Source organism: Suricata suricatta, chromosome 4 (genome assembly GCF_006229205.1).
Source record: "Suricata suricatta isolate VVHF042 chromosome 4, meerkat_22Aug2017_6uvM2_HiC, whole genome shotgun sequence".
Classification (NCBI taxonomy): Eukaryota; Metazoa; Chordata; class Mammalia; order Carnivora; family Herpestidae; genus Suricata; species Suricata suricatta.
Window position 1 is genome coordinate 8,695,361 of NC_043703.1, and position 18,171 is coordinate 8,713,531.

An 18,171-nucleotide genomic window follows, 5' to 3' on the forward strand; every position below is an offset into this window, starting at 1 on the left:
ACGGTGCTAGAGAACTCACCAGTGGGTGAAGTTCTAATTGATATGACAGAACTTGATATCCCATTTGATGGAAGCCCCAGGAAGACACCAGATGACCATATTGCAGAGGAAAAGGAAGACTTAAAACGAGTTTTACCTGCAGCCACCCTGGGGTTGTTCATCATCCACATGCTTTCTTTATCATCTTTCAAAAGGCAGAAAATCGGAAGTAAATTGTCAGGAGCAAAAACGGTACTCAGTCCCAGACTTGTCATTATGAAAGTAAAGAAGCCAGCCAATTTACTGACGCCTAATATCAGTAGTCATGGTATGCCAAGTCTTAGGAGAAGATTGAGAGGCAAATTTAAAATCATATTTAAACAGACACTGCAGGATAAAATTGTGGCCAATGTGCTTGTGAATGTTACTTACCCTCACGTGTCTACGGTGCCTCGTCTTACAGCACACAGCAGATTCAGTGTGAAGAATCACAGTCATACCAAGCTAAACCAAGAGGAATCAGGGGATGAAAGGGACGAAAAGTCTTCTGATTTTATTAAGAAAGGAAATGACTCCGGAAACACACTAGAAGAAGCTACATTTCAAGGTGAAGAGAGAGGGGGTGAAGAAGCTCAACCAGAAGCAATCCTTCATGATCCCTGGAACCTTGGATTGAATGCAAATCCAAAGAAGGAGCTGAAAACACAGGAAGAAATGCTTCAACTAGTTACATCCAGAGAAAGCCTGGTGGAGTTTGCTTACTCCCCGATGATGGATCTATTTCATTTTGAGAATATGAAGAAACGCCTAGCAACACATGTTGAAAATATGAAGAAAAGTCTGGCAACACAAGCAGACTTAAAAGGCACAGCAGATGCTGAGATGCCTTGTCCAACATCAGAAAAATCACTGATTGGAGACACTTTAAACCAAACAAGAGAAAGTGATGTTTTAGATTATGGAAATGATACAAAGGAAATGGGTTACTTTTCTGCAGCCACAAAGGCAGAATTACCAAAAGATTTACCAGCAACTTATTCAGAGACATTTAATTACCACATGCCTGTTTTATCTCATTCAAAACTGAATAAAAATGGAGTACAATTCTCACAGACAGAAAATCCAGTGAAGCCCAACTCTGTACCAATGAATACAGGGAAGCCATCAATTTCACAAGTATTTAATAGCACAGGTCATAGAAAGAAATTGGACTCCAAGTTGAAGGTCAAGTCGGAGAAGATCAACCAAGCTGACGGATTGGCATATGACTTTATAAATAGCCTTTTTTCTCCCACACGTAGCAGATTACAGGGAGAGACAAACAGCTTCTGTCATGCTCAGTTAAAGCAAGGGCAATTCGCAGAGGAAGTGAGACCACAATATGTTGATTTCTGTGATAAGTGTGGTGCATTGAAGGACCAAGAAGAAAAAGCAAAAGATGGAAAGGAAGTGGAGCAAAAAACTTTGCTAGAAGCAGCTTCACAGCATATGGAGCATCTCTGGCCCAATGCATGGCAAGGGAAGGAGACCCACCTTGAAAAATGGTACCCAGCATTGGACAGTCTATCCCAGGAACTGCCTACTAATGAGAAAGGTGTGCAGCACCAAAGATGGCTTGCACAAACTGCTTTGCAGACTGGCCTCCACATGGCTCCTGGAGAAGCTGAGGAACTCTGGAAAATCAGCCAAACAGAACATGCTCCAGCAGCCCCTGTGGGTCCTAAGATTCTAACTCCCAAAACAGAGAACTCGTCATTTGATAGAAGTTTGAACATGGTGACAGAGTGTGGCTTACCATCTGGTGTAAACCCTAAAAGGGTGCCAGATTCTTATTTTGTGGAAAACAATTCAGAGTTACCAAAAGATTTGCAAGTGACATGCCCGCATTCCTCTGGTTCTGTTGAGCCCTTTGTTTCTATATCTGAACAAAAGAAAAACACATTAGAATTAGCAAGGAAGCAAGTAACAGTGAATTGCAGATATAGAGCTGTGAGGGGGAAAAAGCCATCAGTTTCACATGTGCTTGATGGCACGCAGAGCAAGGGGCTGCAATGTAATTTTAAAATAAAGATGAAAAAGGCACAGCAAAATAAAAATGCAGCAGATAAATTCCTCAATATCATTCAGTCCCTGGTGACTATTTTGCCCAACATCAAAATGAGTAGCGGATTAAATGTAGAGACAAAAACGCAGAGGGTAACAGGACTTGATCATATGCAGCTAATGCAAGAGAAATTGCTAACTGGAGGAAACGTATGTTGCCCATATCATATTGTGAGTACCTTATCTAACAGTATGAAAGATGGAGGAGAGGAGAAAGGGAAACAGGAAGTGTCACCAGCTCCAGAGAATAGCCAGGGCTTCATATTCAATGCATATCAGGAGGAGAGTTTTGACCTTGCCAAATCAGACAAGGAACTGAAACAACCACAAAGTCGAAACCTTCAGACACAACCACAGATACATGGTACACAGACTGTTTTCGGTTCTGCTTCATGCCCCGTACTGGATCAGCTTCCATTTGGAAAGCTAGAGAATTATGCTAGGTTTTCACCTCCAAAGTCAGAGGAAGTGAAGAAAGCAGAGATCGTTTTTTCTGCAAGAGAATATGGTCTCCCATCTGATGCAAATCACCAAAAGGAACAGGCTGGTGGTATTGAAAAGAAAGACACGGTGACTTTTGATTCCTGCCCATCTGCTTTATCTATACCCAGAAGGGAGAGAAATTTCAAATATTCAGACAAGAGAACCTCAGTGAATACCAAATATGGACTTTTAAAAGCAAAGAAACCATCAGTTTCAAACATAGTCCATATCAAGGGTGCATTTAGCCCAAACCATAGAAAAGAATTGGGGTGTAACCCTACAACCAAAATGAAAGAGGTGGATCATGGTGAAAAAACCGCAGCTAAAATGTATTCTTTCATAACTATTACACCTGACATTAATACATATAACAAGATAAAAAGAGAAATAGATATGTTAGGAGAAAGAAGTCTCAGTGCTCAGCAAATAAAGCAAGCAATATCACCACATGAAGGGAATATTACTTCAGATGACACCAAAGAAAACAGTGTTCAAGATGAAGAAGAAAACAGTGAACAGGAAACATTGAAAGTAATTTTACAGCACAGCCAGCATTTCAAATTCTGTTCAGGCCAGAGAAAGGAACTTGACCTTCATCAATCAGAAAACCAAGGAAGTGGGAAAGTTCTCTCTGTTACAGAGCAAGACATTCCACAACAAATGCAGCCTACGGATTCAATGCAGGGAGAGAAGCCAGAGAAAAGCCACCGTGCACAAAATAGTGCAATATATATAGCAAGTTCAAAGCTGCCTCCTCTAAAGTCAAAAGACTCACTGATCGGTCAAGTTTTAATGGATTCATTGAGGGGCGGTGTCCCAAGTATTGGGAACCATATGGGGGAACTGTACTCTCATGGTGAAGAGGAAAATACAGAATATAAAAAAGACCTACAAGCAGCTGTCCTGGAGTCTTTGGAGGTCTCTACACCTGATCTGTCTAAATCAAAAAGGCAGAGAAAGACATTTACAAGTAGATCCTTAAAAAATAAAATGAGTCCCAAATGTGTAATCATGAAGGCAAGGAAACCATCATTTTCACCAATATTTAATATCTCAGGGAATGGTTGTCTAAAAAACTTAACTCTGAAGACCCTGAAATCACAGATTGTTGACTCTTTAATTCATATGCAGTACTCTGGGGTCCTGGAAGATCTTGTTGCAGAGAAAAAAGATGGATTAGCTCAAGAATTACCAGCAATGATTCTGGAGTCTTTGGATTTATCCATACTTGCTTTACCTATGTTGAAAAGAAGGAGAAACAATTTAAAATACATAGAGAAGAGAAATAAAATGAATCTCAAAAGGGTAACTTTGAAGGCAAAAAAGGCACCGATTTCCCAAACACTTAATATTCCAAAACATGGCATTCCAAGCCACAGAAGGCAATTCAAATGCAACTTCAATATCATAATGAAACAAAGTAAACCCATGGCAGACATAGCCTTAAATGCCGTTTCCTCTCCTATGCCTGTTTCACTTGACATGAAGATGCATAATACAATAAAAGCAGAGTCAGATGTGTCACGGACAATGAGATTTAGTCATGAACGGCAACAGCAAGAGCAATCACCAGATGGAGAGAGAGCCAGCTGTGCCATTTCCAGTGACAGGAGGGGCCATGTCTCCAGAGGCATGAAGGAGGTCAAAGGCCAACATGAGGAAGCAACCCCATGGAGTCCTCAGCACTTAAGTTTCATTGCTGGTAACATGGAGGAGCCTCACAGTGTGAAATCAGAACTAGAACCAGAGAATTCAGCAAGGCAAAAAATCCCAGAACCACATAACACAGCTCAGGAGCTGCAGCAACAAGCACTTTTCACACAAAGCATATTGCATTGTGTTTCTTGCGCGATCTTGAATTCACTTCCACTTGAGAAGCTACCAAAAAGAACAAAAGCACAGAAAGGCTTAAAATATGCAAAGACCCCGAGAATTTTATCTCCAGAGCTAGGGAAATCCATTCGTGAATCTTCAATTATTACAACACAGAGTGACATCCCATCTGAAAGAGGTCCTAGAAGGGAACTTGCTCGATCTATTCCAGAGGGAAAGGCAAAATTACAAAAGGACTTACAAGGGAGAACCTTGAAGTTTTTGGATTTCTCCACACCGGCTTCATCTGAATTTAGAAGGTGGAGAAAGGGAGCACAAGTCCCCAAGTCTAGAACAGGGAAAGCACAGATGGCATCAATTTTAAAGATGATCCACATCACAAGATCTGCTACTCTTAGCCATGGAAAGGAGCAGGGCTGTATCTTGGGAAACATGGCCACAGAAATATCTCAAGGTATGTCAGATAGATTTGCAAATACCATCCTATCACCTACACCTGTTTCACCTGCCATCAAAACACATGAAAAAACAAAAGCAAAGAGAGACTCATTAAAGAATAAAAGCAGTATTACACAGCTAGAACAACACGAAGGGGAAAAACTGCATCCAAATTCCTCTAATAAATGGAGCAGCTCAAGCAGTACATTGGAATCAAGATGGCAAAGTGGCAAAGAAAAAGAGGGCGTTGGAGTTTTATTCGGGGCAGGTCTACCTTTCCTGTGTAGTACAGGAAGGAGGAAAGATCAAAGTATGTTTATTACAGAGCAGGAAGTAGAGCAACAAACACTGGCTTCAGAAAACAAATTGGAATCTACTTGTTCTCCTCTGATTCCATTTCAAACTGAAGAGCTGAGGAAGAATATCCCACCACAAAAAGACATACTACATAGAATCAGTCAAAAGATTTCATGTTCAACATCAGGGAACACAGTCTTTGACTACTTTTCAACTGATGGAGCAGAGTGTAGTACCAAGTCCAATGTGAGTGCAGCAAGGAAGCTGGGTGTTCAGACTGTAGTTTCCCTACCACCTGAAGATAAGGGGGAAGGCATAAAAACTCAAAAAGTAGTGAAGCACAGAGTTGATCAAAATATACTATCTACCAAATCAGGGAGCTCAGTGCTTGGAGATCCGGGTGATGAAAGTTCTAGAAGGAAAATGAGTCATCACATCGCCAGGAAACATAGAGAATTGCAAAGAGATTTACTAACAATGTCCACAACCTCTATTTTCTCTGACTCTATAAGGCAGGAAAAGGTGTTAAAGTTTCCAAAAAGGAGAAATCTCATGGGTCGCAATTGTGTAACCATGAAGGCAAAGAAGCGGCTTTGTTCACAGATGCTTCATACCACCCAGCATGATAATCTCTACTGTAGAAAGGAACAGGACTGCAACTTAAAAAATAAAAGTTTAGCTAATGCATTTTTATCTCCCATACCTGTTTCAACTGATAACAAAATAGGTCTTGAAATGCATAGCACGTCAGAAGCAGAGATGGATCAACTAAGAGTCAATCTACACCACCATATGTCTGCAAAGCTAAGGAAATCACCATGTGATGGAGAAACATGGAAGGCCAGCTCAACTGATACACAAAACAGATCAAGCAACACAATGAGAAGGGATGTGCAACATGAAAAGGAAGAGGAAAATATCCAGAGAATGTTATTGGACTCAGTTCCACACTATGGGCAACACTACAGCCTCAGTGCCCATCAAATGAAAAATCCTGGTTCTTACCAATCAGAATCTGAATTGAATAATTCTGAAGTCAGAAGGACGTGGAACTTGCCTTGTACAGCACAAAACATGAGACAAGAAAAATGCTTTAGAGAAACTGTTTTGGAACCTGTTTCTAGACACGTGATGAATTTTCTTCAAGTTGAAACAGCAAAAAAAAGTCTTCCTACTCAAGAAGGAATAAAATATGTTGAAGGTCTAAAGAGTCCATTGCCAAAAGCAAGGAAATCAGAGACTGGCTCAATACAATGTGGCACTCTGTGGGATGGAAATCCTAGGAGAAAATGGGATAGTCCTATTATAGGGGAAAGGGCATGGAATCAAAAGGACTTAATAAGAACAGTCTTAAAACCTTCAGATTTTGCCAGCCTTGATTCATCTGTACCCAAAAGCCATAGCTACACATTGGAGTTTGTAAGCAAGAGAAATATAATAAATCCCAAGCACATAACTTTGAAGGCAAAAAAACGATCAAGTTCACAATTGCTTAATATCACAAGGTGTGTTACAAGAAGCCAGAGAAGGAAAAAGGGGTGCACATTTCAGTACAAGATGAAAGAGAGGCAGTGGATTGAAAGTGTGGTGGAGGCATCACTCTCTGCTGCTGAGGGAACTGACATTCCACCACCCAAGATAGTGACTGATAAACACTCATTTGATACAACAGCAAGGAGCACTCTATATAACAGAACACTTCACAAAACTCTGCATGGTCACACTACAGAGGAAGAGGCAGAGTTAGTGGAAAACTCAGCCACAACTTTCTTGGGGCCTTTAGGTTTCTTCACACCTATGTTATCTGATTCTGAAAGCCAGATAAACACGGTACAGTTATTTGAAGAGAAAATCAACTTGAGTATCAAATGCTCAGTTATGAAGAAAAAGGAGCCAACAATTTCACAAATACTTAAAATCAGAAGACAGTTTACCACAAAACACAGGAACAAACCTGGATCCAATTTAAAAACCAAAATGAAACAGATGAGGCAAGATAAAAATGTGGCTAATACATTTCCAAATACTATTGACTTCACACCGGACACCCCTGCCATCGAAAGGAAAAGCAGATTCAAAAGAGGGATAGACAGAGTATCAAGGTTTTGTCACACACAACCAACACATATGGAGTTGCCAACTGAAGGGCTAGTGATTTCACAACCACTTAATTCTACCAGTCATGCTGCTTTAAGCAATAATGAGCGACAGGAAAAGAAGATAGACAGAAAGAAAGACAATACTGTATTATATGTGGACCCCAAATTCATATATGATTCCATGCCTATTTTTTCAGACATAAAAATGGAGCCATGTCCTAGTACCTGGGGTATCTATGAAGAGACTTCAGAAAAGGGAAATGCCTTAAACAAAGCAAATACTAGCTCTCCTTATGCCTGCACACCTGTATATCCTCAAATCATAAAACATAAAGATAAGGCAAAAACAGCAGATGTGAAAAACACTATGCATACCAAATGGGTAAACTTGAAGGCAAAGAAGCCACCTGTTTCCCAGGTGTTTCATACTATAGGATGTAGGTCCAGAAGAAGCAAAAAGGAACAGACATGTAACATTAAGAAGCAGAAGGAGTTGCAGCAAGATAAAACTGGAACAGATATTTTCCTGAGCACTATTTGTGATTCTGGGACTGTTTCATTTCAAACTAAACAATTTACAGAAGTAAAGAGGGAGAAAGGAGGGCCAAGAAATCCCATATACAATCCTCCACAGCTAAAGCTAGAGAAATCACTAAACAAAAGAAAAATGTCATCTTCAGTGTCCACTGATACTAAGAATGCTGTATCAAGAAATATCAAAACACTGAAACGATGCATTAGTGTGCAAAAAGAAAATTGCCAAACTATTTTACCAGACATTTTCTCACAATGTAGAGATCAGTTCGTGATTAGACAAGTGAAGAAGGAACTTGACCAAGTGAAAATAGGAGGAACGTTGGAAAGAGAAGTATACCCTGGTCTAGCTTCCCAGAAGAGGGAAATCGATTACCCTAGGTTCTATATCCCAAGAGTTAGAACACATAGGGAATGTGATTTCCTTGTTGCACAAAGAGTGAAGGAAGAAGATGGAGACGTCGTTGAATGTTCGGTTTCAGTTCCATGGGGGACAGAAGTATCAGAGAAAACCGATGCTTCATTAAGTTCAAAAGGACAGAATATATTTCTTACAGAGTTGGATGCTTCTCAACAGAAGACTTGGAAGGAGCAAGAATTGCCGAAACAAGGATGTATTTCAATGACAAATCTGGAGTCTGTTGCCTACCCCATTATGGAACCTCCTCATTTGAAAAACACAGGAAAGGTAGCTGAGGAAGACATGCACACTAACAAAGAAAATATTTCACATTTATTGAGAAAAGAAGACATAGAAGAAACTGGTATCTTAAAAGGTTCAAAAGGACAGAAGTTTCTTTATACCAATCTGGCAGCCCAGCAAAATATATCTGCAGTGCAGAAAGGAGAGGCGAAGCCAGATGACACTCCTGAAGGTATTGTGGATTCTCTATCTTGCCCAAATAGAGATAACCATTTTCAGATAACACAGGCAGTAAATACAAGGAAGGAAGATGTAAGAATTTCTATAAATTTATATGTAAATCCATGGAGAAAAGAGCAACGAATGTTAACTGATAGTCCATTAAGATTAAATGAACAGAAAATGTTTTTTTCTGAAAAACTGAAGGCAAAGCAACTACATAGGTCTAACAAGAATAAAGAAAATATTCTGGAATTCATTTCTTCATGCCTATTGCATCAACTCCATGATGAAACGCTAAAGAAAAATGTCTCAGCAAAAAGAATGAGTTCAAAAGTTTTGAATTCAGTGGTAGACAAAGTATCAAATGAAACAGATACTCCAGTAGACCAACCTTCATGCTCAGGAGTTAACTTGCATAATAGAAGAAGGAAAGAACCTCAGAAAGAAAGTACACACAAGTCTCTTCGAACATCTGTTTCTTATTCTTCGATGGATGTACTTCAGATTGAACTGCCATATGTAAAGAAAGTCTTGAAGGCTCCAGTGTACCACACTTCAAATATAGAAGGAATTGGCTTGCTTGTTGAGGAAAAAGAAGAGCAACCAGAATGTATACACCAGATTTCTCCAAAGCCTGCTTCTCTCACGTTGAGGGATATATTTCAGAGTAAGATACCACATAAAGAGAAGGCATCACAAGAAGTAGTTAGCACCATGGATTACATACGAAGTACAGAAAACATCGGCTTGCTCATTACAAGAAAAGAGAACAAGGTGCAGATAGGTAAAGGTAAATCATGTGTGAAATTGACAAGCTTGTGTGCTTCCTTACCGTCTCTATCACATACTAATGTGAATTCAAGAACAAAAGTTGGGCAAGATAAGTCAGTAATACTAAAGATCTGCCTTCCACTGCTAAAGGTCAAGGTATCACCAAATGTCAGGAAAACACTATTTGCAGAGTCAACTAATAGAGATAGTTCAAGCAGTGTCATAGAATCAAGACATTTGCCACAAAAAGAAAAGGAAGATGGAGAAAATATAGTATATGTGAAAGACATAATGGGCCTCAAATGTGTCACTTTTAAAGGAAAGAAAACACCTTTGAAATACATACTGCATGGACAAGAACCACAGTGGAACAGGGAACAAGAGGAAACAATGCAGAAAGATAAAAGTGATCTAGACATGGTTCAGAATAAGCGCCATGCTTCCATTCCTTCTTTGCCACACCTGGAATGGATTCCTGGAACAAAGGAGGTCCTCATGGCAGGAATCAAAAGATTTTGTCTTCCATCACTGACACTCAAGGAATTATCAGATGCAATGGGAATATGTGAGGGGCCAACTGATGATATTTTAAGCAGTATAAAAAAAGCAAAATATATGCCAAAGACAGACAGAGTAGAAATGGCTTTGGAAGAAATAAAGCAACCCAAAAGAATAGTTTTGAAAGCAAAACAGTCTCCAATTGCACAGGAATTACAGTGGAACAGTAAAGAAAACGAGAAAAACATACCAGAAGATAAAGATAATCAGGTTGGGACTCAGAACACATCTCGTACTTCCATCTCTTTCCCATGCTACTCAGAAGTGGACATAAACACAAAAAGGGAAGAAGTCATGCTAATAAAAACAAGGTTCTCTTTTCTACAGCCAGAACTCCAGGAGTCATCAGATACAGAGAAGATAGCATACAAACAGTCTATTTATGGTGGTATCTCAAACAGCATAAATAAAGCCAAAGAACAGATAATGCAGGAGGAAAAGGAGCGAGTAAAAAAGGAAAACATCATATCTTTTAGGGAAAAGAAATCACCAGCTTCACAGGAAACCCAGCTGGACATTGAAGAGCAAGAGATAAAGATACAAAAAATTAAAGAGGAGCTAAATGTCCCTGTGACCAAGGTTGGCTCCTTCCCATTTAACATAACTGCTCCTTCCCATTTAAAATTGGATACAAGACTTAAAACAGCAGACTCTTCAACCAAAGTAGCGAGACATTCTCTTCCAGAACTATCACATCAGGAATCATCAGATGCAGTGAAAAAAGCAAATAAACAGTCCACTGATGATGATATCACAGGTGATGTACAAGAGGCAAAAGAATATATGCTACAGAAAGAAAAGAATGATGTAGAGATATCAACCGAGGGAGACATGCTGGATCCAAACGATATAGATTTTAAAAGAAAGAAAATACTTTCACAGGATATACCATTGAGTCTTAAAGAGCAGGTGAAAGTGGATCCAGAAAGTGAAGAGCAGGAGAGAATGGATGGAGGAGGTAAAGGTGAACAGGAAGTAGTTCTGCCCACACATTGGGCTTCTGAATCTTCTCTAACTCACTATGAATTGGACACAAGAATAGAAGGAGAGGAAGACGTCCAGGGAATAACAAGATCTACTGTTGCACAACTACACCTACAGAAATCATTTGATGCAGGGAAAATAGCATATATAAAGTCAACTGGGGATGGTATCTCAAAGGATGTAAAAGTAGTACAAGAGTATGAGCCAGAAAAAGGAGAAGATAGAAGAAAAATAGTAAATATGAAAGATCGAATGTATCCCAAAGGCACAACTTCCAAGGAAAAGGTATTACCACTTCCCCCTGAACTCTATACTTCTGGGAGTTGTGGCTCCCAAATTACAAGCATAAAAGAAAAATTAGGAAACATACAGGGAAAAAGTGAACTAGATAAGCTTCTGACAAGAACTTCTCTACTTCAATTTAAATTAAACAAAGGTATAGAAGGCAAGGAAGAGAAGAAAGGAATAACAAGACCCTTTCTTCCACCCTCATGGCATAAGGAATCATCAAATGCTGAGAAATTAAAATATACAGTGCCACCTTTGAATGGCATCTCAAGCAATTCAAAAAGAACAAAATACACGACACAGACAGAAGAGGATAAGGCAAATAGTTTTCAGGAAGATGTAATGGATCCCAAGTACATGGTTTTGAGGGCAAGGAAATCACCCCTTTTCCTTATACTCAAAACAAAGAAACTGCAAGTAAACATCAAAGAACAAGTGAAAGTGGGGCAAGAGGATTATAAAAAAACAATTGTGCTTCTGAGCAAAATCCATCCTTTTATCACTTCTTCAACTCATTTTAAATGGGACACAATAAAAGATGAGGAAGGTGAGCCAGGAATAATAAGAAATGATGTGCCACATCTTGAGCTCCAAGAATCATTGTCCTCAGGGCGAATAGCACCTGCACCTACAGATTCACCTAAGAGCCGAGTAAATAAAGAAGAACCATCAAATTCTGAGGACATGGAAAGTGTAGAGCCAATTGCTAGAAATATTTTAATCAACCCACAAAAAGGAAAACATTATATTCCCCCAAATGAGGAAGGGGATGGAGTAGAAACAGTAAACCTTGTGTTCCCCAAACATCAAGAAAAGAAGATGCAAGAAAGTAATGATGAGTCAGGTGTGGTTCTGGCTAACTCTTCCTCGCCATCATTGTCTCTCTCTGACCTCCAATTGGATAAAAAAATACGGGTAGATGATGAAATGCTAGTACCTACAAGGTCTGTTGTGCAGAGAGTATCAAATGCTGGAGAAATAGTACATACAGAAGCAATCAGTGGTGATGTCATGCAAGATAGTCAAAATGAGAAACAGCATATGCTGCAGGAAGAGGAGAAGGACAGAGAAAAAACTATGAGAAGTATGATGCACACCACAGATATAATTTTGAAATCAAAAAAATCACCTCCTTCACATATGCTCCATAAAACAGAACTGCATTTGATCATTGGAGGGCAAGAACAAAAGAAACATGAAGGTCAAGGCAAACCACTCTGCACAGTGCCCAGAAAAGTTTATGTTTCCAAGCCTTCAGCTAACCTTACATTGGATAAAGGAACACAAGTAGATGAAAAAAGGCTTGGAATTAGGAGACCCTCTCTACTTCCATGCATGCTTTCAGGATTATCGGGTACAGAGAAGAGTGCAGATACACAGAAAGTGTGTGATCTAAGAGAAAGAAAACAACATATGTCACAGAAAGAAAAAAAGTATGAAGTGAAAACAGTAGATATGAGGATCAGGATGCATCCCAGAGAGGCCAGGATTTCATCAATTTCACGTATCTTTAACACAAAGGAATTTGTGTTGAACATTAAAGAACAAAAGGAAAATGTGTGCAAAGGTAAAGAGGAGCCACCTATTGTTCTGACAAGGACTTTCCTTTCTGTCCCATCAGCACCTCCCCTTTATCTAGACTCAGGGAACAAAATAGACAAAGATGCACCAGGACCTATAGGATCTTCTCTCCAGCAAAATCTCCATGAATCATCAGATACCCAGAAAACAGCAGTTACAGAGGTAGTTGCTGGTAATAGTGAAATCGTTGTGAAGAAAGCCAAATGCTCTGTGCCACAGGAAGAGGAGGGGCATCCGTGGACCTCCAACTTCATGATCAGTGTACAGGGAAGGAATGAACCTCCACGAGTCAAATCTGAAGGAGACTTGAGGCCGTTAGTTTTAAATTCACAGCATGAGGACATTTATTTAACAGGATTTGGTACCGTAAGTGGGGAAAGGCTGGAATATTTCTTTACAGGGCAAGAGGCTCGACCAGAAAAATACAAAACAGAAACTTTTACTACGTTTTTTTCCTACCCCACAATGAATCCAGCTAAGAAGAGAAACCTGAAGAAAGAAACTGAAATCATGGATAATATAAACCATAAAATGAGTCCTGAGTGTTTCATTTCACCACCAAGGAAACAATCCAAGGAAATACATGTCACATTTGGTACCCCTGTATGTGCAAATGGATTTTCTGTTTCAGAGCAAGATGCCCACCAACAAAAAACTTTATTCAAAGCATCTCCAGGATCTTCAAATTCATATACATCTGAAAAGCCAGAGAAAGAGGTACACAATCATGATAAAATGAACAACACGCTCTCTTCCAAAGCATTAGCCTCACAGACAAAGGGATCACTTGAGAAAATGAGTATCACAGAGTCACATACCTCCCCAATTACAGAAGAACAAGAGATTGTCATGAAAAAGCAAGTGGTGCTACCATCTGGAAGTGGACCTAAGACCTGCCTGGACTCCAACTTTTCTCTTAAATTCCCATTTAAAAATGGAAGGCAGAAGACGCCGTTTGAAAGAGATGTATGCAAGCAAACTACAGGGTACCCCAGAATACAAATACTACCAGGAACACACGTGGATATTACAGTGTTTGATACCCTAGGAGGGAAAAAAGAGCAGGCATTGCCAGAGCCAGAACAAGAGGAATGCATTCTAGAATCATTTCAGAAGTCTCTTTCCTCCCACCGGACTTTTCCAGTTCAGTCTGAAGATCTGGAGGGAAAAAAAAATGACACTAGTACCACTTTCAATCTGGAGCAAAAACCATTAGAAATGGAAAAAGGGGAATTAAAAACAGACACAAACACAGTTATCTGTGTAGAAAAGGACAAAACAAAAATGCACAAATGCATCATTGTCAATCTGGAGGAGAACATAAAAAGGGACGCAAGAAATACTGTAAACCAGAACGCTCCATCTCCAAAGGCAAAGGAATCTCCAATTAACACTCAGGTGATCACTCGGTTGGGAAACAGCTGCCCAATCAAATCAAAACATAAAAAGGACCTAGAAGTCCTTGGTGCCAAACAAAACATTCAGCCACAAAAAATGTTTCAAAAACATATTCTGGATTTATTTTATGCCCACATTCCTCTTTCTCTCAAATTTGAAGGCTGGAAAGGCCGATTAACAATAGCAGATTTGAAAAGAGAATTGAGCCCCAAATATTTAACTATGAAAATCCACAATCACCCAGTTTCACAGACTCTTAATAACACAGGATGTGGTACTCCAAGCAATAGAAAGAAATTAGAGTATGACTTCAGCAGACCAAAGAAAACCGTTTTGTGGTGTGAAGCTGTCTCAGGAATATGTATCAGAAGTCTTTCTGTTTCTTCGATGAGTTCATCTCAGACCGAAGAAACAGTAGAATCAGAGACAAACCTAGAAAGAGAAGAGACATTCTGTCTTTCCGACTTTCAACAGAAATCACCAAACACTAGTGAAATTAAGAAGAACAGCTCAAGCATTGTAAAAGAAGGGTGTCTTCTCTTCTTCCCACTGTCAGAATCAGAAGCAAACCTCAGCAGTGAAACAAAGGAAAACATTTTAATTCCACAAACAAAAGAGGAAAGTGTTGTTCCAGGGCTTGATAGCTCAAGGATCAGAAACAAACCTGACTTGATTATGACTGAGGAAGAAGAAAAGGCACCAAAACCCATTCCAATGCCCACAGAGCATCCGCTCACTTCTGATGATCTGAAGGGCAGTGTAGAAACCCACATGGAAAGTACCCTACGTATGAATATTTCCCCCCCAGGAGTAGAAGAAACAGGACATGAAGCTGAGCTATTCAATACCATGGAGGGTGCCTTGCGACCAGAACAGGAGGACCAGAACAAATCTGTCCAGGACACAACCACACAAAAGGTCCAGCAACAGAAAGCTTTTCTAGGAACTGAGCCTGTACCACCTCAAGTTAAAAGTAATGAAATGAAAGTAGTGGCAGATAGCTTAAGTGCCAAAAGTATACTTCCTCTTTATGAAGCAATTAAACATATTTTTGAATCTCAGATAAAAAATATGATTCAAGACAAAATTTGTGAGGATATACTGGAAAATGTAAAAGCCCATAAACCTGATGCTTGGAAGTCACCATCTTTTGCAGGAAGTCCAGATATAACATGCATGATAAAACCTCCCAAATTGCAGCCAAAACCCATTTTAGAACATCTTCTTCCCAAAGAAAACAATAAGCTCACAAATCATTTAGAGTCAAAAGCATTTGAAATAAAACTGAATCTGATACCAGAGGTAGCAAAAATATCTTTCCAAAAGTTCAACCTTTATCTACAACAGTCTATTTCAGAACATAACAGTGGGAGGCTATATCAAAGACATAAAACAGTGTGCTTTTTGCCTCAAGAAGGGATTGATACTATTGAACCTAACTGGAAACAGAAATACTCCAAGGATTCACCTCCTGTCCGCTGTACGAAGACCTTGATTGTCAGTGTTTCAAGTGATGGCAAAGAGATCGTTACAAACCGAAAGACTATTAGAAAGCTAGAAAGTAGGGCATCGTCAGTGACTTCTGCTAACGAGATGCTACTGACTCCTATCCTTCAAAACTACTCAGCAGAAGAAAAAGACAAACTTCTCATACACTTTTCTATAAAAACATTAGAGATTCAAATGAAAGCCTTTCCCAGAATTGTAAGAGAATCTTGCACAATGGCTGGTGCTCAGAGTACAAAGAAACCTTTATCTAAATTTGTTAATTCTGGTGTCAAAGTACCAAAACAAAAAAACAAAGTTTTGTTACTTTTTGAGGAAAAATCTCTTCATCAAATAGATCTTGATTTACGATACAAATACCTTAGTTTTCTCCTGGGGTTTCCAGGCAAAAGTATGTTCCCTAAACCAAATGCACTTCCCAAACATACTCTTAAGTTAAACACAGTTGCAATGTGTAAAAATATAGATAACAGAGGAGAAGGTGGTGGTGGTCTTTGCATTGACACAGAACTGTTAGAACAGCACATCTCTTCCAAAAAGCAAAGCCCTCATGAAAACTCACCATTGATGAAAAAACTCCTTGAGCCTACCCATGTGTGTGCTCCTAACCCTGATCAACAGAGTACAGCGCAGAAAGATGGTACAGTTCTTTCAGAGTCAAAATCTCATGTGACTCCAGAGAAAGAGAAACAATGTCATGTGTGGTTTCAGGAAACAAATACATATAAATCTTTTGCTCTGAACACTCAGGAAACTGCTCCCAGTTTAGTTGATTCCCATTCAATTCAGATTTCTGAAGATTTTACTGAGAGTCAGACAAATATTCAGAGCCCAGCCAACTTGGAGGAATGCTCAGCTCTTGAAGTACATGAGAGTGAAGAATGTCTGTTTTTAAAAGCCAGCCCCTACTTAAGTCAGGAATCCCAAAACATTCTTTTTGAATTACAGAGAGGCATTCCTTTGGAAAATCTCTGCAAGATGAGAAAAAGCAAAACTAACTTGAAACGATTTTGCAAGGAAGATTCTGGTTCCCATCATCGTATTAGAAGCTGCAGAGAACATTCCTCAATTGTGACACCCTCTTATGAATCCCACAAACGCAGGAAATACAGGTCATCAGACAAAGTGCCATTTCCCCGCTGGTTGTGCCATGATTCATTAAATGCTGTAGGTGTTCCATCTAAACCATCTTCCGTTCCATTCGGTGAAGAGAAGACTTCATGGACCACAGGATACAGAACTAACTACTCTGTAGCTCCCTTAACGGAATCAAATATCAAATTACATGTTGCAAAAAGCCAAGGCAAACCTTACAAACATCTTGGAAGCAAAGAAAGAAAGAAGGCGAAATTGGATTTATTTAGAAATAACAACATTCATTGGGACTGTGGTTACAGTTATACACAGAATAAAGAGAAATGCACAAGAAAGAAAAATGTATGTAATTATGAGGCGCAAAGACCAAATCATTACCCAAGCAAACCTAAGTTACCATCAAAGTCTCGTCGAGAGGACGTCTTCTTCCATTCTGAAAGAAAACAAAACCAGCCATTCTTTTATGCCTGTATACCAGCAGATTCTCTGGAGATTATGCCTCAAACCGTTCGCTGGACGATTCCCCCAAGAACTTTAAAGAAGGCAAACTTCAGAGTTCCTGTGGTGGCAAAGATTTCAAATTCTTGCAATATATTGAGTTCATCCGAAAAGGTCTTGGGGTCTCTCTTGGAGTCCTTCAGTCAAGTTCAGCCAGATTGATGTTACCCTATCCAGATTCATCTCAAGTGGAAAACTGGTTGTTATTGTGGTATTTTGTGAAAAATAAAATCAGATAAAGTCAAATGGTCTTTTCATGAAGTGTTTTCTCAACCAATGTATTTTATTCCTGCGGTAGATTTGCACAATTGTTTTGGGAGAATGGGAAGGAAAAGCAGACTTTGGGCTTGACCCCACTGCATGGTGGGATCTCCTTTTAGTTTATTCTGCCTCATCATCCCACAGGAGAGGAGTAGAGACATGGAGATCCTCTTTCCATCGCACACCAATGACTGAGGATGAGTTGAAGGAAATGGAGCCTATAAATGAGACTGGCAGAGGACCAGAGCATTGGGAGGGCATCGAGGGAGAGAGTGTTCTTAAACAGCAGTGAGGGGTCAATAATGCCAGAGGTCATGAAATACAGGAGTAAGTACTGATTTTGAGAAGCTAGATTCCTGTGATGACTTTGTCCTCATTCTGGACCTCAGCAGTATGACATTGACCGTCAGCTGATCACCCTCTATTATGCTGGAGGTGGGGGGTGGGAGTGGGGGGGGGGAGGACATCATGTCATATTGGGCCCTCACTCCTGAGCACCTGCCACCATGTGGGAACACCCTCTGGGAGGGGCAGGAAGTTATTCTGCAGCACCGCCAGGGGAAGGGACACCACCTCCCAGCACACCTGTACTACCTGCCT

General features: G+C 39.8%; 1 protein-coding gene across 4 annotated transcripts in view; it reads left to right on the forward strand.

Moving 5' to 3' along the window:
* Positions 1 to 18,171, forward strand: part of CCDC168 (coiled-coil domain containing 168) — a 38,476-nt gene that overhangs the window by 7,141 nt on the left and 13,164 nt on the right. Inside the window, exon 5 of one of the 4 annotated variants that reach the window (XM_029936467.1) lies at positions 17,716 to 17,876. The exons of the other annotated variants lie outside the window; for them this stretch is intronic. Within the exon in view, the coding sequence (XP_029792327.1) occupies positions 17,716 to 17,766 (51 nt within the window). The 3' untranslated portion in view covers positions 17,767 to 17,876. Of the gene's footprint in view, positions 1 to 17,715; positions 17,877 to 18,171 lie in introns of those variants that run through there. 4 annotated transcript variants of the gene reach the window in all.